This window comes from Mya arenaria, chromosome 9 (genome assembly GCF_026914265.1).
Source record: "Mya arenaria isolate MELC-2E11 chromosome 9, ASM2691426v1".
NCBI classification, from domain to species: Eukaryota; Metazoa; Mollusca; class Bivalvia; order Myida; family Myidae; genus Mya; species Mya arenaria.
Window position 1 is genome coordinate 64,027,949 of NC_069130.1, and position 24,275 is coordinate 64,052,223.

At 35.4% G+C, this 24,275-nt stretch overlaps 2 protein-coding genes across 2 annotated transcripts in view; one reads left to right on the forward strand and one right to left on the reverse strand.

Moving 5' to 3' along the window:
* Positions 1 to 750: 750 nt before the first annotated feature.
* Positions 751 to 1,938, reverse strand: LOC128246268 (paternally-expressed gene 3 protein-like). The gene has a single exon (XM_052964460.1). It carries the CDS (start codon positions 1,936 to 1,938, stop codon positions 751 to 753), a length of 1,188 nt encoding a protein of 395 aa, XP_052820420.1.
* Positions 1,939 to 12,650: 10,712 nt separating this feature from the next.
* The window catches only part of LOC128246269 (zinc finger protein rotund-like), a 101,184-nt gene continuing 89,559 nt past the window's right edge, over positions 12,651 to 24,275 (forward strand). The window contains exon 1 of the mRNA XM_052964461.1: positions 12,651 to 12,987. The gene's annotated coding sequence lies outside the window, so the exon portion shown is untranslated. The remainder of the gene's footprint in view (positions 12,988 to 24,275) is intronic.

Genomic DNA, 24,275 nt, shown 5'->3' on the forward strand with positions numbered 1-24,275 from the left:
TTTTTAGTCAGTTAATTCTGCTATTGGCTTAAATCCCTCATACTTTAATCTGGAATTTTGGTGAGCTAACCCTGCTTTTGGCTTGAATCCCTTGTGCTCCATCTGGGACTGTTGGTCAGTTAACCCTACTTTTGGCTTGAATCTCTTGTGCTCCATTTTGGACTGTTGGTCAGTTAACCCTACTTTTGGCTTGAATCTCTTGTGCTCCATTTTGGATTGTTGGTCAGTTAACGCTGCTTTTGGCTTGAATCTCTTGTGCTCCATTTGGGACTGTTGGTCAGTTTACCCTGCTTTTGGCTTTAATCTCTTGTACCCCATCTTAGATTGTTGATCAGTTAACCCTGCTTTTGGCTTGAATCTCTTGTGCTTCATCTGGGACTGTTGATCAGTTAACCCTGCTTTTGGCTTGAATCTCTTGTGCTCCATCCGGGACTGTTGGTCAGTTAACCCTGCTTTTGGCTTGAATCTCTTGTACCCCATCTTAGATTGTTGGTCAGTTGACCCTGCTTTTGGCTTGAATCACTTGTGCTCCATCTGGAATTGTTGGTCAGTTAACCCTGCTTTTGGCTTGAATCTCTTGTGCTCCATCCGGGACTGTTGGTCAGTTAACCCTGCTTTTGGCTTGAATCTCTTGTGCTCCAGCTGGGACTGTTGGTCAGTTAACCCTGCATTTGGCTTGAAACTCTTGTACCCCATCTTAGATTGTTGGTCAGTTAACCCTGCTTTTGGCTTGAATCTCATGTGCTCCATCTAGGACTGTTGATCAGTTAACCCTGGTTTTGGCTTGAATCTCTTGTGCTCCATCCGGGACTGTTGATCAGTTAACCCTGCATTTGGCTTGAAACTCTTGTACCCCATCTTAGATTGTTGATCAGTTAACCCTGGTTTTGGCTTGAATCTCATGTGCTCCATCTGGGACTGTTGATCAGTTAACCCTGGTTTTGGCTTGAATCTCTTGTGCTCCATTTGGGACTGTTGATCAGTTAACCCTGGTTTTGGCTTGAATCTCATGTGCTCCATCTGGGACTGTTGATCAGTTAACCCTGGTTTTGGCTTGAATCTCATGTGCTCCATCTGGGACTGTTGATCAGTTAACCCTGCTTTTGGCTTTAATCTCATGTGCTCCATTTGGGACTGTTGGTCAGTTAACCCTGGTTTTGGCTTTAATCTCTTGTACCCCATCTTAGATTGTTGATCAGTTAACCCTGTTTTTGGCTTGAATCTCATGTGCTCCATCTGGGTCTGTTGGTCAGTTAACCCTGTTTTTGGCTTGAAACTCTTGTACCCCATCTTAGACTGTTTATCAGTTAACCCTGGTTTTGGCTTGAATCTCTTGTGCTCCATCTGGGACTGTTGATCAGTTAACCCTGGTTTTGGCTTGAATCTCATGTGCTCCATCTGGGACTGTTGATCAGTTAACCCTGCTTTTGGCTTGAAACTCTTGTGCTCCATCTGGGACTGTTGATCAGTTAACCCTGGTTTTGGCTTTAATCTCCTGTGCTCTATCTGGGACTGTTGGTCAGTTAACCCTGTTTTTGGCTTTAATCTCTTGTGCTCCATCTGCGACTGTTGGTCAGTTAACCCTGCTTTTGGCTTGAAACTCTTGTGCTCCATCTGGGACTGTTGATCAGTTAACCCTGCTTTTGGCTTGAATCTCTTGTGCTCCATCTGGGACTGTTGGTCAGTTAACCCTGTTTTTGGCTTGAATCTCTTGTGCTCCATCTGGGACTGTTGATCAGTTAACCCTGCTTTTGGCTTGAATCTCTTGTGCTCCATCTGGGGCTGTTGGTCAGTTAACCCTGGTTTTGGCTTGAAACTCTTGTGCTCCATCTGGGACTGTTGGTCAGTTAACCCTGTTTTTGGCTTGAATCTCTTGTGCTCCATCTGGGACTGTTGGTCAGTTAACCCTGGTTTTGGCTTGAATCTCTTGTGCTCCATCTGGGACTGTAAGTCAGTTAACCCTGCTCTTGACTTGAATCCCTTGTACTCTATCTGGGATTGTTGGTCATTTTACCCCGCTTTTGGCTTGAATCCCACATACTCACTCCATTTGGGATATTTGTTCATCTTTGTTTCAGGCATGTGAAACCATTTCTGTAATTATGTAATATCATTATTGGAAGTTTATGCTTTAAATGAATGTGCTGAAATTTGCGTATTCCATAGCCGATTTTTACAAAAGAAATTGTGAGAGGGGGAGGGGGGGGGACACCCATATTTGCAGCCCAAATGTTTAATGCCTTTCTACACCCCTGCCTATAGGAATCTTCTTTAAAAAAAATGCTAAGTTATCTGCTTGAATTGCATTTAAAACTATTAAAACAGAATATGTATGAAAATAGAAGGCAGAAACATTCTCGCATCTGCAGGTAAGGGTTCTTCAATAAAATAGTGTTTTTTTCCAGCACTTCAGGGGCCTTTCAGTTTGATAACAATGCCTCATTTGACTAACATTAGGAATTTGTATTTTGCCAAGAATCATGAGCAAGAACAAACCTAGAACAAGTTATTTGAGTGCTTTATAAATTGGTCAGAATAAAACCCCACTGACATTGATACTGTGGTATCATGTTCCCGCCCCTAAATTTCAAACTGGTTTCCCTGATCACTGTTGAGTAGGTTGGCTGCATTATTGGTGTATTTTGGCCACCAAAAAAATAACAGTCTTTTGCAAGAAACAGTTCTAAATGTATTAATTTTAAGTGTTTGAATGTTGATTTAGTAGATAATGCATTTTGATAACAATCTTTGGGAGAGTTCCTTAAAGCAAGACGGAGGCACCGTTGATTTGGTGCACTGTAGGATCACTGATTTGCAAATAAAAAGCTTTATTGTTCCCCTGCCTATTACTGGTTGAGATTACATCAAAGTGGGTGGGGTAAATCGTAGTGGGGTCCCATTGATAATAACTATGGAGGTGGGGCTGCGTGAGAGCTGCATGCCACCTCCTGCTGCTAACTCAAGAGAGCGGCTAGCATACGGCAAATAGACTTTACCCAGAACATGTTCTCATATAATAAGTCTGCACAATTTGATAATGGCTTACATTAAAGGGACAGTCTCATGTTTAATAGAGTCCCAGACAAGGAATATTATGAATTGAATTTATTATGAACAAAATTGTTGTTACAATGGTGAGTTGTCATTAAAAGTTCAAATAAACTTTCTTTGCAAACAATTGAAAACATGACAGAACATTCTAAAACATAAGGATAAAATAACCCAACTATAATTTGGATGATTTTAAGTTTGACTTTTAAATTTCTGTAATAAAGGTACAATGTATGTATCAGTTCATATCAATAACTATATAAGACTCAATTTAATGATTATTATTTTGAATCATTTTTCTCCGACCTGTGAAAGAATCCCTTTAATGCATTCTCGTCCTGATTCCATCTAGAGATAATGGCACCAGTTTGCATGATGGTAGATTTTAATGCCTTAGTGGCTGTTTCTAGGGTTTTAAATTGGCATTTTAGATTTTCTTAACCATTAATATTACTGCAGCACTGTTAAATTTTCTGATCACATGGCGGGGACCGAAAAATTAGGTTTTCACTTATTTATTCCAGCATGATTTGAAAGATGGGAGATTGAAGTTCAGATAGCACTTATATGTGGGTGCAAATACTTGTAAGAGGTTTGAGACCTCAGGAAGGGTGATATCTCGGTCAAACATGAAGTTTCACACTTGCAACATCTTTCAAACTTCTAAAGTTGGTAAGTGGCTACCCTCATTTGATAGTTTGTAGTGACACTCTTATTCAAAATCAATATATACACATGTATAACAATCATAAATGTTGAGTGATGAACCTTTATCTACCTAAATAATACATTAATTGAAAATATTAATTACTGATAAAAGATTGTAATTAATAGGTGCAAACCAAAAATATTAAATGATTGGTGAGTGCTAAAAGAATAACTATCATCTCATAAGGTAAAAATACCGTGTTTTCTGCACCTTTCTTGCAAATTAAACATGGTATCCTTTATAAGAACCATTGTTTTTGAAATTTATTTGTGGTATATTTAAACAATTGTATTAATTGTGGTAAATCTTATTTGGGATTAAGAGTGCATCTGTTAAGGGGGACTAATCTGGTGATTTGTCTTCCTCAAATGAAAATAGCCTATGTATAGCGACCAGCCGGACGACCTCCGTCCGATGACTGACGGACTCCGGACGATGCCCTTCAGGTGTCTGCCAGGAGACTGAAGGACTCCGACCAGTTCATTTGCAGATCATGTGGGTAGATAGGTCCTGGTCTGCATCTTCAGCTTATCATTTCCAGTCAAGATGTCGAGAAGGAAAGTCATTTCATGGCCAGAGACTCTCCCTCCAGCCGCTGATCAGCCTGCGGATCTACAATATCAGGAGGTGGAAAAAGCATCATATCCTCAGTTAAGTGTCGAGCAGGCTGAAGCAATTGCCCAGTTCTTGGAAGAAAATCCAATCTTTTATGACCTGACGCACAACGTTAATAAAGACAGGGTGAAGAGGGTTGCGCTCCTCAAAGAATTTGACTACCAGATAGGAATAGATTGTAAGTAAAATATGTTTTGTGACACATTAATTTTGCTAAAATGTACAGTTTTCTTTAGCAGCAGTTCAGACATCTTCATGCATCAGTGGTTTGTCAAAATTCTAGCTGTATCAAACAGCAGATGTGCACTCTGGTGTACGAGAAAACAGTTTATGTACATTTAAATTTTCCGGCATCCTTGAGCCGCTCGGACAGAAATACCTGGGCGATAGTCGACCGATGATTGGCCACCGTCTGATTATTTAATGTTGATTATAAACATATGTACATTATTGCCTGATTAAAACAACCTTCTTAGTACACCAAATGTGTGTAAGTGAATGAATCAATGTCAGTTATTCATGAGAATGTCCTATTTTCTGGAAACAATAAAATTGACCTAAATGTTTGACATAATGTCCTACTAAATTTGTTTTGTGCATCAGAGCAGTATTTAAAAGTTCATGGTCAAAAGGTTTGTCTGGTCAACAGTGTTGAGAAAGGTTTGTATGCACAATCACTCAAGAATGGTTTAACCTAGGACCATGAAACTTAAGTGATAGTTTACCCTTAACAAACATATGACCCCTACTGATTTTGAGATTAATGGGTCAAAGGTCAAGGTCATGGTCAACAGCAGGGCTTCTAAAAACCAGCAATTCGCCGGTCTGGACCGATTTTCTCATTTTTTTTTAGAATTTCGGGCCAAAACGACTAAGTCTGTCAAAGTTGTAGAAATTGTAATACACAAACATTTACGGGTCATTCACACATTCAAAACTACCCCCAATAGGTCATAAAAGTGTCTTAGTTACCATGAGACCGATGCGACCAGCTGCTTTTTCCGCTACGCTGAACACTCTAAAGCCTATCTGTTAATTAGCAGACGCTTGCAATCGGTCCAATCACGTGTTTTGGTATTGGCAGAAGACACAATTAAACAAACTATGTGTTAATTAAGTGCTTGCAGCTATCCTGATGAAGTGTTAAAATCGGTCCATATTTTCACATGGCAATATGAATATGTTATGTCGTCGTCGATCATTACATGATATATCCGTTTGTTGATTACCAAACTGTTAAATTTAAATTGTTCTTTTAAATTGCATATGTCATTGTTAATCCGAACCTAGTCATATATAGGATATCAACAGCGACAAGCTTGATTAACTACATAGTCTGGAAGCTGAGTGCGCCGCTTACGTCATTTTAATTCGCAGTAATGAAAAAATCGTTGTCGATATCACACTTATAGCTTGAAGTCCCAATTATAAATCTAGATAAATATTATTATTCAAGAGTATCAGTTGAATGGTGAACCACTGTAGATGCATTAAGCAAATAAAACACAATACTGTTTCATTTTTTGTCGTCTGACTGCTTCTCGACAGCCACAGTTATTTATGATCGCAATCGTTCTTATTAGAAACGCCACAGAACTCGATGAGAATCTCATTTGAATTAAGCTTGTATCAATGACTATCTGAATCGGCTATGCGGCTCTAGAACCCTCTTAGGAATTGCGATATCGCGAAAAAATATTGACAGAAAAGATGTCGCGAAAATGTGTGACATTTCTAAATATTCAGACTTTTGAACAGGCCTTTCTTTTTTTTTTGGGGGGGGGGGGGTCGCCGGATCCAAACCGATTGTGGCTGGGTCCGGACCGATTGAGGTTCCAAAATTTTAGAAGCGCTGGTCAACAGTCTTATGAAAACTATGTCCTCAAGATACATTGAGAGCCATTTCACCTAGGACCATGAAACTTAAGTGGTAGGTTGCCAGTGCGCAGCTGGTGACCCCTACTGTTTAGTCAAAGTTTAAGTACTTTAGTCTTATGAAAACAATGAAATGATGATTTTAATTAGTTAAAATCATCATTTCATTGTTATGGGCAACAAACAACCGAAGTTCCATGGTCTTATTAGGACCATGGAACTTCGGTTGTTTGTTGCCCATAACTAGTTCAACCCTGTATTTTTGGCGAGAAGTCAGTGTCCAAAGGTCACAGTTACAGTCATTTAAGTCAAATGAAAACTTTGATAACATGTTTGAAATGTTTTTCATCACTTTTATAAAACCTTTGCAACCATTTAAAATCTGTGCATTTTTTCCAAACACCTTTTTCCATCTTGCAGATGTTTCTGACATAGTGGCACTTAGGGGGCATAATGTTTGACAAATATCTCTTATAAATTCTGTGTAGTAAGTCCAATCACTATGACCAGAATGTTTCTTCAGTACTACCCAAGTTTGACCCTCCTTTTCCTATATACAATAGCTGTATTACTCCTTGGTCTGAAGCCTCATAAGTTCGCCTTTAAACACAATTGTTATAGAGTAATTTAGCCCTGTAGTAAGTGTAGCTTACATGACCTCTTTTCTATGAAGAAACAGACTGTATAAGGGTGCTCTTGTTTCATCAAAACAGTCTCTCCATTTCGCTTACCTTTTAATGTGAGGGCTAGTCGTTGGTGATCTGAAGTAACCTTACGTTAGTCCTAGTTTGTAGGTGTTCAGTTGGGCGTGTAATGTGCTACAGTGCTCTGAATGGCGAACAACATTGTTTTTGACAACACATGACATTTGTTGGCAGATTTATTAATTGCAATAAATTGTTTGTTTTGGACCGACCTAGCAAAATAAATATCCCAAGATAGACTGTAAATTACTGTTTTTCCCTTAAGGCACCCCTTCAGAAACAGAATTTTTAGCTTGTTTGTCTTTCAAAGAAAATAAGAGTAAAAGTATTGTAATAGATTTGGTGTTGTATGTCTTCAGCATCAGCAGCCTTGGTGGTGCTACAGCCACATGCAAAACCTTTACCTTAGTCATAGCTGAAAAACAGTTACATGGAGAATGAAACTTGACACCAGTATGACGCCCATGAGTAGCAGGGCCCATAACTCTAGCAGTAAGTAATCATGCCTCAAAACTGATAAAACAAAGACAAGCTTTTGATTCCCCTTTTTGTTTTTTATGTTCATTCTTTTGTAGAATTTTGCATCATTTTCATGGGAGGACCTTGTGGCTTTAGAATAGGATTTTCAGAACATGAATTATTTTCAATAATTGAATTTCATTGAAATGTCATCGTTGCTGATCTATTTTATATGCTTACTGGTGTTGTTTTTTTTCAAACCCCAGACATATAGCTTCATGTTTTTACTATTCAAACAGTAGAAATCAATTAGTTTAAACTCATAATACCCACAGTCACCTATCAGCCCAGTCATATATCATATTGGTAGCTAGACCAACATTGCCCACATCATCCATGATACCTACCAGACAAGTATGGAGCTCCAAGGCTGTCACACTCAAAGACATGCAAATCAAGAAACATTATTTATTTATTGTCAAACCAGTTACCATCAAATAAAGGAAGATGATACACATGTTTAATAATTTATATAAACAAATCAAATAAAATAAATTAGGGAATTAACCGAAATATTTGGTCAATGTTTTAAACAATCGTTTGCAGAACTGGTTTTTCTGTATTCATTATCTTATTTATTGTTCATTTATTCTTTATCTTTCTCAATGTAAACATAATCTTCATCAGAACACATTGTATTGAATGCTTCTGGTTGTCTTACCATTATATAAGATATACCCATAAAAGGTGGTCGTTAAATAGCATATTAGAGCCATAGAAGTGCTGGTACTAGACATAATGTTTTTTTGGTATGGAAAAACACTTTAGATTATTTCAGGTTCAATGAACGATCATACATGTCGATTTCAGTTTGATTATAGCTTATGAAATTTGTCCAATTATCCAACACATAAGGTACTGTTATTTGTTTTTTGAATCAGCTTGCTGAAGAGGCGCTTAGCTTTTAAAATAATCACAAAGGTTATGGTCAACTTATTAATTCATGTTTGCTGAATTTTGTTTACAGCAAGTCCCACTTTTCTTCTTAAGTTTCATGAGTTGTGCTGTACTCGATAACCAATCCAGATTTAAATTAAGTTTAAAGTTTGATTGGACTGCAGGATTAAATGCCTGGTACATTAAATGCCTGGTACATTAACTAACTGGTACATTCAATGCCTGGTACATTAAATGACTGGTACATTAAATGACGGGTACATTAAATGACGGGTACATTTAATGACGGGTACATTAAATGACTGGTACATTAAATGACTGGTACATTAAATGACTGGTACATTAAATGACTGGTACATTAAATGGATTCACTGACCCATGGAAGAATGATATTGCATAAATAAATAAATAAACATGCCCACAACACTACCGGGCCCTCATAGTATCAATTCCAAGGTTCAGGGGGTGTTTGGGAAACACTAAACAATTTATTAATTGTGGAACTACCTATATTAAAAAAATGGAATAAAATATTATTGTTCTTATTGATTGGTTATTTGCGAGTTGTAAAACAGTCCTTTAGCACTGGTAAATGTTTGAGCCAGTGTGTTAATTCATGAATTTACCTAATTAAAAATATAACATAATTAGTTAGTATCCCCCAGTAAATGAGAACTATTTACACAACATTCCTATTATATTTAATTTTGCTTTAAGACCTTTGCATACTATAAATAAAACTTGATGTTCATATTGTATAACACGCAGGGAGTTATGACGGCATTGCTTATTTCAATATTGCACTCCGACTGGATTAGGGCAATGTAATAAACAAACGATAAAGAAGGTTATAAATATCAGCTATTAATTCTTTAATACAAACGTATGTTGTTGGTAAGATTTCTGTAAGAACAAATACTCAATTGCAAAAGATAGTGCTAATTTTTAATATGAACAATTATTCTTAATTCTAAATTAAAGAATTGAGCAAATTACCAAGAAGCACTAAATGTAAATATAAGTATTGAGCACATTTGTTCTTGCGTTCATGCTGTATGAACAAGAAGGGCTAGCAGGCAAATAACGAAGAAGTGCTTGCGCGCTTAATGGAATTTGCTTGCGTGCCCTATCTGCATTCATAAAGCATAAATGCAAGAAAATATGCGATCAATCCATAAATAGACACAGCCTCCTGGTCTAATAATTATGAGAACTGCAGATCACATAAATTTCTTCAATATCTGTAAAAAAGTAAGATTTTTATAAAATAATTTTACTAGAATCTTTTATAATTATACCATTATTTTGTAGATTTTTATGTTATATTGTGTATATCTTAAATTTATATTAAATAAACACATTTGATCATTTTGTTTGGAATTTAAATTTTACAGTTTGTCATATTCAAAGAAAGGCTATTCAAGTTAATAGAAACTGATTTGAGAGTACTATTAAATTCATGGGGAAGAAAGTGTGGTTTCCAATAATCAGGCTAAACACTTAAGTAATAAATATGTCTAAGAAAAATAGCATAAGTAGGATCTCTGGTTGGCGGAAAGATTGTGTTAAGAAATCATACTTAAATTTTTTTAAAACTTTTTATCTTCATTGATTTTTATTTAAATTGCGTCTAATGGGATATTTGACAACAGATTGCAGCAGGATAAGAGGTTTTATTGTGGATGTTGAGGTACAATCATGACTACATTATCTCAAACACCAAGGACCCCAATATCATGGACATACTACATTATCTCAAACACCAAGGGGCCCAATATCATGGACATACTACATTATCTCAAACACCAAGTGCCCCAATATCATGGACATACTACATTATCTCAAACACCAAGGGCCCCAATATCATGGACATACTACATTATCTCAAACACCAAGTGCCCCAATATCATGGACATACTACATTATCTCAAACACCAAGGGCCCCAATATCATGGACATACTACATTATCTCAAACACCAAGGACCCCAATATCATGGACATACTACATTATCTCAAACACCAAGGGCCCCAATATCATGGACATACTACATTATCTCAAACACCAAGGACCCCAATATCATGGACATACTACATTATCTCAAACACCAAGGGCCCCAATATCATGGACATACTAAAATAAGTCAAATCTCAATCTCAATCTTAACTCATTTTAAAATATAACATCAAACATTATTAAAAATTACATATGTTTTTACTCTTTTTAAAAGTGCTTTCTCTTATATAATAGGTCAATTAAAGTCTTTGGTCTATATTCCAAAGAGCAGTAATTGAGTATAACTCATTGTTCTTGAGGAAATTCTCAAGTACAAATCAATTACTCTAGAATCAGTTCCAGAAAAAAACTTAAGTCATATAACTGTTAGCAAGCAAGGACTTCTCAGCCATCTGGTCGGGTTGCTATATAATTATACTATCTTGCCAGATTATAGAAAAAGGTGGGAAAATATATAGCAGTCTTAGATCCTTTGAAACCAGCCCCTGGCCCCAAGTACAGGATAATATCTGTAACTTATGGTGCTCACTCTGTGAAATATATTACCGGTACAATCTTTCACTGAAACACACAATTATCCTCATCATATTTATGCAATAGTAAACTATACTCCCAAATTCTACAAACTTCTTCAAGTCCCTAATGACAGGATCAAGTTTTAAAGCTCACTATTATTATTTTTTGGTATAATTTTTGTATTATTTACTTCTTCAAGAGTTTCCAAACTTTGATAATGAATTAACTTTATGATATTCACATTAAGCCATTTCTCATTTATCAAAATCAAATTTAAGTATGTATTTTGGCTTAGTAAAATAAGCTACATAAGCCTGTTAAGCTTAAGATGTTTTCAGAAATTTGGGCCTGCTTTATTTGATGTATTGTATTGTAAACATAAAATTGTTGAATTTGAAATTATATTCCTCAATAGTTGGATGACCATTGACTATGAAACATCACATATATGTTTTACATATTGTGTGTACATGGGTATATAATTGCCGAATGTTTTTGAAATAAGCTCTTCAATAGATTGGTATGATTTGAATTATAACTGTTTTATTCTTTTAAAAATACCGAATTTTTATTCATTATTTCATCATGATCATCTGTGAGAAATAAAAGTAAAACATGCATGATTTTGTATCATTTTAGGCTGTACTACAGTAGAGATGTTGAGGTAGAGAGGAATTAGGTGAATTTTTAAAGATAACGTGTTCTTGCACTTTATAACAGAAACATCTTAACAGTATCAAGAATATTTTTAATCCAGTGTAAAATTTTGAATTGTTATATTTCTTGAATGTTCATGTTTAATTTAATAAAGAAGTGTTTTCTTTTTTAAAACTTAATTGTCCATATTTTCATTGCAAATTCTGCATTAAGCATAACACTTTATACCATCAGAATAAAACAGTTAAACAAAAATGTTGAATATAAAGAAAAGATATAAACTTAAGATGTTTCAGTAATATGGCCCCAGCTGTGGGGCTGTGTATGATTTAGGTATAAGTATTAAATGTCATTTAGGCAAACATAAATTCATCACAATAAACAGTATGCAACAAAAGTTAATTGGTAATAGCGCAATGCAACATGCAGTTAGAATTATCCCGACCTAAGTTTCGAACATTTTCCATGATAATCATCGACAGTCGTGCTTGCAACGCACAGGTTTACTTGTGACATACTGCAACAAGCTATGCAAGCAGGCAATTACAGGCGGGGAATATATTTATGTTTTAACGTAATTGATATTATCACCAGCGCTTGTCAGTCGGAGGTTCTTGATTTCTTGACAGACACATACAAAACATATCAAGACTTCCCCACCGCTGTCTCATATAGTGCTAACTGTTCTACGAAAACTCTCAAGCAAGTTTTCTTGTGTATATCGTCTGCAGTGAGTTGTTCATTTTAGAGTTTTAAACTTTTTTATGCATTCTAGAAATTCTATTGGTTTATAATCTGATGTTGGAGGAAGTTAATTGTATTACATTTTGGGAGTAGGTGGATTTATTTTTTTGTGTATATGTTGTTTTTTTCCTAGAATTTTTGCCATGCGATTAATATTATAAATGAGCTGAAAGTTATTTTTTTTCTGTAAGTTCGAAAATGATTCTACAATAACTTATTATTTTTTTACTTAATTAAAGTCACACACATTAGTTTTAATCTGACAGTGAATGTATCTGAAGATATAATGTATTTTAAGAAATCATTTGATCATAGGTGAAAACAATTTTAATGAAAATGCAATTATGTAGATAGTCAGCCATGGTGCATTTATAGTGTTTAACTGACTCTTAATGCAAGTGAAAACGATGCAGTCGATACTGCTTAATAGCAATTTGACGATTGACTGATGGCTAGGTAAAAAATATTTACATTTAAACTGGTGAGACTCACTGACAGTTACCAACATATATAGATTGTGGCTAGTGTGTTCATGTGGAGTGATGGTACTGGTGTTTTGTTGGGGAATTGATACACAGGGATGGAACTTATTAATTGATCTTTAATTCGCTATAGGAGATAGCAAGTTATTGTAAGAAGGACCTGGGATTTTACTCATTAGTATGTGAACATAAATTTCGGACAGGTAGGTTTTACTTGAGAAAACAACAACATATAGTGTTTCTTTGGGTTGTTTATATGTTTATAGATATTTTAGATATTAAGTGATTATTGAAAAAAAAAAAATCTTGATTTTTTTTTCATTTAAAGGGATTATTTTATTATTGTACGGATTTTTATAGATAATTTTTTATTGTGACATTCTAAATATTGACTTAGTGTTGTGTTAGTAAAAAAAACATGTTTTTTTATGTCAACCATTTAAATGCCCGCAAGATTCAAAAAATAGAAAGGAAACCAATTTTTACTTTGTTTTATTTAAACATTTATTTCATTTTAATTACAATAATTCTTTTTAAAAATAATTTTAGTAAATCTCTAATGATTATACTTGCCTAACAGAATATATATTTATATTAAAACAGAAGAGAATTTAAAAGTCTCTTCAAATTAATAAACTCAATATCAATACGAAATCACCAGAGTTAAAAAAATGGAAAAAAAAAATACAATATTATAGAAAGTTAACCAGCAGCATATTTAAAAAATAAAAAAATAAATAAAAAAATGAAATGATTTTGTAACTTTTGGCATTTCATTGTTACATTACAACTACTTTGAAATTATGAGATTTTATTATTTTATAATGATTTTAATAAATCTGATCAAGGCTAATTAATGAAATATTTCTATGTATAAAGCAACCATGCATTAGCTGCAAGGCTAATTAATGATATTTCTATGTATAAAGCAACCATGCATTAGCTGAACCTTAGTTTTAAAGTAAGGCTATATTATTTGGCTTATTAGTGAAACAGTGAAACTTCCGACCGCTACCTTTTACAAGTTGATAATTAAATCTTTTCAGATGTATTTATTTATTTTCATCCACATTATATTACCCGTTTATTCTTTTTTGAAAGCATCTTGTGGATTTACAAAGAGTAAACTGTTCTATTTTTATTGTTATTGTTTGTATGCAAGAAAATGCTGTTACATGCATCATAGGTTTTAAATTTAAAATAAATAATCAACTTCCAAAAGGAAAATCAGTGCAAATTATAGAAGATATAGATACATCTTTATATTCATCAATTTATAATTCAAATCAGTTTGTACAAATTGTACATAATTGTATGTAGATCTGGTCATGAAGTTCTATGCAGTGAAAGTTTGTATCATTTTTTTTTTTTTCAATTTTTGGTCCATAGTTTCGGGGAATATGTGTAAATATTCATGTAAATTAAATCAATTAGTGGGAAGTGTTAACCCCGCTGAATTATAATTAATAAAAAGCAAGTGGCCAGGTGAACCCTGATTATCTCTGCTGTATAATCAGAGGTTCTAGATGTCAGAATTCATCCTGGAACTAGGGTTAGGAACTTCATTGTGCAGTTGTAGAGATTTTTCTTTGCTCCAATGTTTGCATCAAAAATTGTAGGGAGTACCTTGAAATTGATCTAAATGACTTTGGAAACAATATCAAAAGGGATCGAAGCCGTTATACAGCTTTTGGCATGAGTCCCTTATACTCAAACAGACCTCCTGGGCTATTTTTTTTAAGCCATGATTGACACTTATCAGCTGTTTAAGAAACCTCTGTGTAGTGTACAATGATGGGAAATATTGCCAACATCTTGAGTAATATTATCAATTAGTGAAAAATATATACAAATTGATAAAAATATATACAAATTGATAACGTAGTATCTATAGAATTTATTTTAAATAATAATAATAATAATTATAATATTTTTACTAATATTGTGATCATTAGTATTATTATTATTATTATTATTATTATTATTATTATTATTATTATTATTATTATTATCATTATTATTATTTTATTATTATTATTATCAACATTACTATTATTATTATCATTATTATTATTATTATTATTATTATTATTATTATTATTATTATTATTATTATCATCATAATCATCATCATCATCATTATTATTATTATTATAATTATTATTATTATTGTTATCAATATAAAATTATCATAATTATTATTATCCTTTTTTTATCATTATAATTATTATTATTATTATTATTATTATAAAAAATATTATTATCATCATTATCATCATCATCATCATCATCGTCATCATCATCATCATCATCATTATTATCATTATTATCATAATTATTATTTTTATTATTATGATTATTATTGTTATAAGATTATTAAGTTTTTATGATAAACTGTAAGCTTGGTATAGTTTAAAACTGAATGAAATTTATCCAGTAGACACATTCGTTCCCTTAGAATAAATTTGTTTAAATTTTGATGCATATATTGATAGATTAACCGAGACTCACCTTTGTATAGGGGAAGTTGAAGGTTGATCAGAATTACTACTACTGCAAACCCCTTAAGAGCTCAACACGAGAGATGACGCAGCTTCCGCAACTAGGAATTTCAGTCTTAAGTCATCTGATGGTTTAGAGACTTTTGGACAAAATTTAGGTTTTCAAAAATTTTATATAAAAAAAAGAAGAAATTTGACGAATTATAAGATATAATCATAAAAATCTAAGTGGGTTATTTAACACATTTATTTTTGTTTTAACCACTCTCACGCCACTCGCATGATAATAAAATAATACTAACTAATCAATTAAATTGTTGATTTTAAAATGAAAAAAACCCCCAATTTTCATAGATGTTTCTGAACACGTACTTGGCTGCAAATGTGCAAATACAAGTTAACATGTAAAATAAATCACTACTGTATTCAGCAAAATGGTGTTAATATTTGCTTTTGTACAAAAACATGCTTGCAAACAACAATATTTGATGTAAATTTTGTGACTTAATCTTGTTGTGGGATACGGCTCAAATAATGATTTTATTTGTATTATGTATTAATGTATTATTATATATATTTGTTTTGTAATGCTGTGATAGCATTTTCATCAATTAATTATGCGTTTTCAGTAATCAATTAATTTCAAAGTTGAAGAAAAATAATTCTGCAATGATTTTTGAAGAGAGGTCAAAAACAATGCTTTTTTAACTCTTTTTAATCATCTGCATTAATTAAAATATAATAATATAAATTTAGTCAACAAGGTAGAAAAGTAAAATTGTTTCATAACGATTAAAAGCTGTATTACCAAAAGTAATGGAATAAAATTATAGACTAAAATACTCGAGAAAAATGGGAGGAAAGTGTCATATTTAATGAAAATGATGTCAAAGCATTTATTGCTTATATTAAAAAAAGAAGAAACAAATGCCTAATCATGTTTTCTTTAGATTCCATGTTGCATCATGCAACACAAAAAATATAATCATATTTGTGGCATTTTTTCTTAAGCTAACACTTCCAAGTGAAGGTGTTGTTATAATTTTTCAGGATAATCATGCAAAGTGTTATAATTATATGTGAAGAAATTGTTTTGCCCTCACCCACTCCTGGTTTTAAATGATGATTTTTTATTGTCTTTAAATGGTCTTACAGCCAAAATTGGATGAACAAAATATCAAATTGTTGTACAATTATGTTTAAGATTAAGTTTGTCTGATTACAAACACTAAAAAAAGAAGAGTAATTTTAAAATAGTATAAGAAAATCCATAACTAAAAACCTAATATATATTTATCTATCATGGTCACTTACCATTAACCTCACCTAGGCTGACTGTATATGAAAAGTATAAACTGCTTTATATCCAATAGTCAAGTTAAACACAATTTGATAAACGTAACTTGAAAATCACTTGAAGAAAGTAGTTAGAATATACCCCAACAAAGTGTAATTTAAGGGAATATGCAGGAGTGAGCTTGCAAGTCCTATGGTCAGGCGTTTTGTCTGGACAATTATTCATGAAAGGAATGAAAAGGTTGAGGGACTTGAATATTTTTTGATACACATGTTGATCACCATTTAATGCAGGTCAAGTTGATCTTTGGTTACAAACCACTAATTTGTGATAGTGTTCTGCCGATTTTCAACGTAGAATTTGCCAAAAATATGGTGTCTGAACAAATAGTAATTAAGTCGTTGATGGATTGAAACATTTTTGGTATACATGTTTATCACCATAATATACAAGTCAGCTTTGACATTGGTTACAAACTGCTGCATTATTTATGGAGTTATGTCCCCTTTTCAAATTATTTTTGCAAATAAATGGTGTCCAGACAATTACTTATAAAAGAGTTGAGGATTTGGGACAATTTTTGGTACACAGTTTATCACAATAAAATACAGGTCATGTTTGACTCTACAAACAGACAACCAATATTTGACAGAGTTATGGCACTTTTCAACTTTCTGTGTTGATGATTTCTTATGACAGCTAAAATGGATTTAAATATTCTTGTACCCATGTATACACTATAACATTACAAGTTCTATTATAATTACAATGGAACATTGTTTAATGAAGATATGGCCACTTTTCAATGAAATGGCTTACGATTCCTGTGTCCACCAGGTGTGTTGGGGTATTCTTCACTCCTGTCACATGTCTAGTTGAAACTTTGATCATTGATAGACATAGCTTGACAACTAGGCTGCAATTAATAAATAGTTTGTTTTGCCAACATAAAAATACCTGCGATTTTCATTCTCACAATGCAGAATGCAGGGCTAAGGTAGTAAAATCAAAGCAATGATAGTGCTGAATGGCTTGAGTGATGATTCCTTCTACTTGATTTTCATAATAATTTATATGAATGATAGCATGGCACTTACCACAATCACCACCATCCTGTTTTTTTTTACATGTGAAATATGTTAGATTTTCATGTATTTTAATGATCCAATCCTTGGCCAAAATTTGAACTTGACCGAATATGGTAGAACGATGCAACGCTGAAATTTTGGCCAATTATTGCATTATTAAAATACAAGCAAATCTAAAGTATTTCACACGTATAGAAGCAGAAAATAGAATAGTCTTTTATAGGCTAAGAAATATATTCATATCATTTCTGTCAAAAAATATTCAGAAATTAATGTCACTTAACTGTTTGTTGACATTGGTTGTGACCTGTGGTGACCCATGTAAGAACCCCTTTAGGTCACGTGAGTCCTCACCCTGTTGTTATATATTGTTCATTTAGCTAATTTCACTGCCAGGGCAGTGCAGTATATGGAGGAAATTGCTTTTAATTAATTTATATATATTGTATATCTGAGTTCCCTCCCCTGTCGTAACTTCTTCATAGAATTATTATGCACTACAGTTAAAATGCGGTCAAAACCAAAACTGTTAGGCATTTTACAGTTTATAGGAGTTTTCCCTTTCGTATCCGTGTTTGATATGTGTGTTTACTGTTAATATATGTAAATAAACTATTCTGCATTCTTACTTCAATACGAACATGAACTTATTTTGTAAATAAAACATTATTTCAGGTATGTTTCACAATTTGTTTTTTTATTGGGATCTGGTACATCCGGGTATGATTTTCAGCTCCAATTGGACTCAGTTGATATATTTGGTCTATTACAAAAAGCCTTGAGGGAATGCTCAAGTCTAAAAAAAACCACTACTTACCCACGCCTCAAAATGTGGGCATAGTATGGGCAAAACAGTACTTATTTCAATTGTGGCCTTACTGAAAAGTAGCAGTTGAATCTCCTACTATTTATAAACATCATGTGAAAGTTACGCACCTAAGGATCATTGAGAGATCAAACAAATTTGGAACATTGAAAGATACTAATGTCAAGAGACATTTCAATGCAAGAATTATAACATTTGGGAACTGTTTTGATAGTTACCTACCTGCATTAATTTTATGTACAAAACGTTAAAGAAATATGTATAAATTTTGAAGAACAGCTGCTTTTGGCTTGATATCAATTCTTATCACTCAATTTTTTGTTCAAAGATTAGAACCCATGGAGGGTGATAGCATTTAATCTTATCCCAAGAAAGTTAATGTCAACCTAAGCATAAGACCTCCTTTAGAATTGATATTTATAAATCATAGCATGAAATGTTTGTCTTTTTTTCTGTTATGGAGGTGTGTTAACGAGCTCAAACGGGTGTTGATGGTAGAAACATATATTTTTCAGTAAATATCACCTGACCTGTTAACAATCAGCTTCTTGTTTTACATATATATGTATATACAGTAAAACTGTGATCGCTCGAGGTCGCCAGGGACCGAGCAAAAACCTCGAGGGAACCGATGTTTTGAACGACCCGATTTTCAATTTTCCAGTTTGATATGAAATATCTTTCAGTGTATTTTAAGTTTGAAGTCGTCAAACAGAATGTTTACTAAGACACCGATTATGTGTTGCATTGTGGAAATCGCTAATATGTTCAAAGGTTGACGTAAACTAAATGTAAAACGCAAAAGAAAAAACTATAAATGAATAAATAGAAATGTTTATTTTAACAAAAAAGCACATTTTGTAACAAGCAACATTTGAATGACAGTACATTTTGTGGCATTAATCAGATTTAAGTTTCGTAAAATCAAGGATTGTTGATTGGTTCATCTTGACAGTTTCGCGAAACTGTTCAATCGTAATGTGACGTGACAGCGTACAGAGCGTCTGAAAATCACAGTCAGCATCGGCAGTGAATTCAAAGAACCTTCTGACCACATCTAAAGCGTTAACTTCTCGTCATTAACTTCTCATAATGATCATCTCAAATGCCCATTTCAACTTTTATCTGTCAAGCGTTAACAGTGAAAAACGGTTTTTCACACTTTATCAAATTGCCTTTCACTTGTCATTGCAATTTTTACAACTTGCAAAATTTTTAACACCTAGCAATTGTTTGTTTATTTTGGAACACACGTTCGGGAAAAAGTGTGAAATTATGTCCTCGAGGGAGCCATAAGGTTTTGTGCACGATTTGTGTACTTGGGACCGAGGATATTGCTCCAATGCTCGACATAAATAGGTTTCGATGCAGCGTGGGTATATTTTATATGAAAATAGAAGGAAAAAAGTTCGGGACCAAGCTCCGACCTCGAGGGAACGCCGGTTCTCGAACGTTCTCTTGTTTGAGGGAACGTAGTTTCACTGTATATATATCCAAACCTGGGCCCAGTATTATCCCTGACAAAGGCATACCTGGGCCCAGTATTTAATCCCAGACATATGCATACCTGGGCCCAGTATTTAATCCCTGACATATGTATACCTGGGCCCAGTATTAACCCTGACATATGCTTACCTGGGCCCAGTATTTAATCCCTGACATATGCATACCTGGGCCCAATATTATCCCTGACATAATTATACATACCTGGGCCCAGTATTATCCCTGACATATGCATACCCGGGCATAGTATTATCCCTGACATATGCATACCTGGGCCCAGTATTATCCCTGACATATGCATACCTTGGCCCAGTATTTAATTCCTGACATATGCATACCTCGGCCCAATATTTAATTCCTGACATATGCATACCTCGGCCCAGTATTTAATCCCTGACATATGCATTCCTGGGCCCAGTGTTTAATCCCTGACATATGCATACCTAGGCCAGTATTAAATTCCTGACATATGCATACCTGGGCCCAGTATTATCCCTGACATATGCGTACCTCAGCCCAGTATTTAATTCCTGACATATGCATACCTGGGCCCAGTATTTAGTCCCTGACATATGCATACCAGGGCCCAGTATTTAATCCCTGACCTATGCATACCTGGGCCCAGTATTTAATCCCTGACATATGCATACCTGGGCCCAGTATTATCCTTTACATATGCATACCTGGGCCCAGTATTTAATTCCTGACATATGCATACCTCCGCCCAGTATTTAATCCCTGACATATGCATACCTTGGCCCAGTATTTAATTCCTGACATAAGCATACCTCGGCCCAATATTTAATCCCTGACATATGCATACCTCCGCCCAGTATTTAATCCCTGACATATGCATACCTTGGCCCAGTATTTAATTCCTGACATATGCATACCTCGGCCCAGTATTTAATTCCTGACATATGCATACCTGGGCACAGTATTTAATTCCTGACATATGCATACCTCGGCCCAGTATTTAATTCCTGACATAAGCATACCTTGGCCCAGTATTTAATTCCTGACATATGCATACCTCAGCCCAGTATTTAATCCCTGACATAAGCATACCTGGGCCCAGTATTTAATCCCTGACATATGCATACCTCGGCCCAATATTTAATTCCTGACATATGCATACCTCTGCCCAGTATTTAATCCCTGACATATGCATACCTTGGCCCAGTATTTAATTCCTGACATAAGCATACCTCGGCCCAATATTTAATTCCTGACATATGCATACCTCCGCCCAGTATTTAATCCCTGACATATGCATACCTTGGCCCAGTATTTAATTCCTGACATATGCATACTTCGGCCCAGTATTTAATTCCTGACATATGCATACCTGGGCACAGTATTTAATTCCTGACATATCCATACCTCGGCCCAGTATTTAATTCCTGACATAAGCATACCTTGGCCCAGTATTTAATTCCTGACATATGCATACCTCAGCCCAGTATTTAATCCCTGACATATGCATACCTGGGCCCAGTATTTAATCCCTGACATATGCATACCTGGGCCCAGTATTTAATCCCTGACATATGCATACCTTGGCCCAGTATTTAATCCCTGACATATGCATACCTGGGCCCAGTATTTGATCCCTGACATATGCATATCTCGACCCAGTATTTAATCCCTGACATAAACATATCTGGTCCCATCATTATCTTATGCATACCTTAGCCCAGTATTTAATCCCTGACATATGCATACCTTGGCCCAGTAATAAATCCCTGACATATGCATACCTTGGCCCAGTATTTAATCCCTGACATATGCATACCTGGGCCCAGTATTTAATTCCTGTCATATGCATACCTGGGCCCAGTATTTAATCCCTGACATATGCATACCAGGGCCCAGTATTATCCCTGACATATGCATACCTGGGTCCAGTATTATCCCTGACATATGCATACCTTTGCCCAGTATTTTCCCTGACATATGCATACCTTGGCCCAGTATTTAATCCCTGACATATGCATACCTCGGCCCAGTATTTAATCCCTGACATATGCATACCTGGGTCCAGTATTATTCCTGACATAATGCAAACCTGGGTCCAGTATTATCCCTGACATATGCATACCTTTGCCCAGTATTTTCCCTGACATATGCATACCTTGGCCCAGTATTTAATCCCTGACATATGCATACCTCGGCCCAGTATTTAATCCCTGACATATGCATACCTTGGCCCAGTATTTAATCCCTGACATATGCATACATAGGCCCAGTATTTAATCCCTGACATATGCATACCTGGGCCCAGAATTTAATCCCAGGCATAATTCAAACCTGGGCCCAGTATTTTCCCAGGCATAATGCAAACCTGGGCCAAGTATTATCCCAGACATAATGCAAACCTGGGCCCAGTATTATCCCAGACATAATGCAAACCTGGGCCAAGTTTTATCCCAGACATAATGCAAACCTGGGCCAAGTATTATCCCAGACATAAGGCAAACCTCGGCCCAGTATTATCCCAGACATAAGGCAAACCTGGGCCCAGTATTATCCCAGACATAATGCAAACCTGGGCCAAGTATTATCCCAGACATAATGCAAACCTGGGCCCAGTATTATCCCAGGCATAATGCAAACCTGGGCCAAGGATTATCCCAGACATAATGCAAACCTTGGCCAAGTATTTTCCCAGGCATAATGCAAACCTGGGCCCAGTACTATCCCAGACATAATGCAAACCCGTCCCCAGTATTATCTCAGGCTTAATGCAAACCTAGGCCCAGTTTTATCCCAGACATAATGCAAACCTGGGCCCAGTATTATCCCAGGGATAAGGCAAACCTGGGCCCAGTATTATCCCAGACATAAGGCAAACCTGGGCCAAGTATTATCCCAGACATAATGCAAACCTGGGCTCAGTATTATCCCAGACATAATGCAAACCTGGGCCAAGGATTATCCCAGACATAATGCAAACCTGGGCCCAGGATTTTCTCAGGCATAAGGCAAACCTGGGCCAAGTATTATCACAGACATAATGCAAACCTGGGCCAAGTATTATCCCAGACATAATGCAAACCTGGGCCAATTATTATCCCAGACATAAGGCAAACCTGGGCCCAGTATTATACCAGACCTAATGCAAACCTGGGCATAGTATTATCCCAGACATAATGCAAACCTGGGCCAAGTGTTATCCCAGACATAAGGCAAACCTGGGCCCAGTATTATCCCAGACATAAGGCAAACCTGGGCATAGTATTATCCCAGACATAATGCAAACCTGGGCCAAGTATTATCCCAGACATTATGCAAACCTGGGCCAAGTATTATCCCAGACATAAGGCAAACCTGGGCCCAGTATTATCCCAGACATAAGGCAAACCTGGGCATAGTATTATCCCAGACATAATGCAAACCTGGGCCAAGTGTTATCCCAGACATTATGCAAACCTGGGCCAAGTATTATCCCAGACATAATACAAATCTGGGCCAAGTATTATCCCAGACATAATGCAAACCTGGGCCTAGTATTATCCCAGACATAATGCAAACCTGGGCCAAGTATTATCCCAGACATAATGCAAACCTGGGCTCAGTATTATCCCAGACATAATGCAAACCTGGGCCAAGGATTATCCCAGACATAATGCAAACCTGGGCCCAGTATTATCCCAGACATAATGCAAACCTGGGCCCAGTATTATCCCAGACATAATGCAAACCTGGGCCCAGTATTATCCCAGACATAATGCAAACCTAGACCCAGTATTATCACAGACATAATGCAAACCTGGGCCAAGTATTATCCCAGACATATGCAAACCTGGGCCCAGTATTATCCCAGACATAATGCAAACCTGGGCCAAGTATTATCCCAGACATAATGCAAACCTGGGCCCAGTATTATCCCAGACATAATGCAAACCTTGGCTCAGTATTATCCCAGACATAATGCAAACCTGGGCCAAGTTTTATCCCAGACATAATGCAAACCTGGGCCAAGTATTATCCCAGACATAAGGCAAACCTCGGCCCAGTATTATCCCAGACATAAGGCAAACCTGGGCCCAGTATTATCCCAGACATAATGCAAACCTGGGCCAAGGATTATCCCAGACATAATGCAAACCTGGGCCCAGTATTATCCCAGGCATAATGCAAACCTGGGCCAAGGATTATCCCAGACATAATGCAAACCTTGGCCAAGTATTTTCCCAGGCATAATGCAAACCTGGGCCCAGAACTATCCCAGACATAATGCAAACCCGTCCCCAGTATTATCTCAGGCTTAATG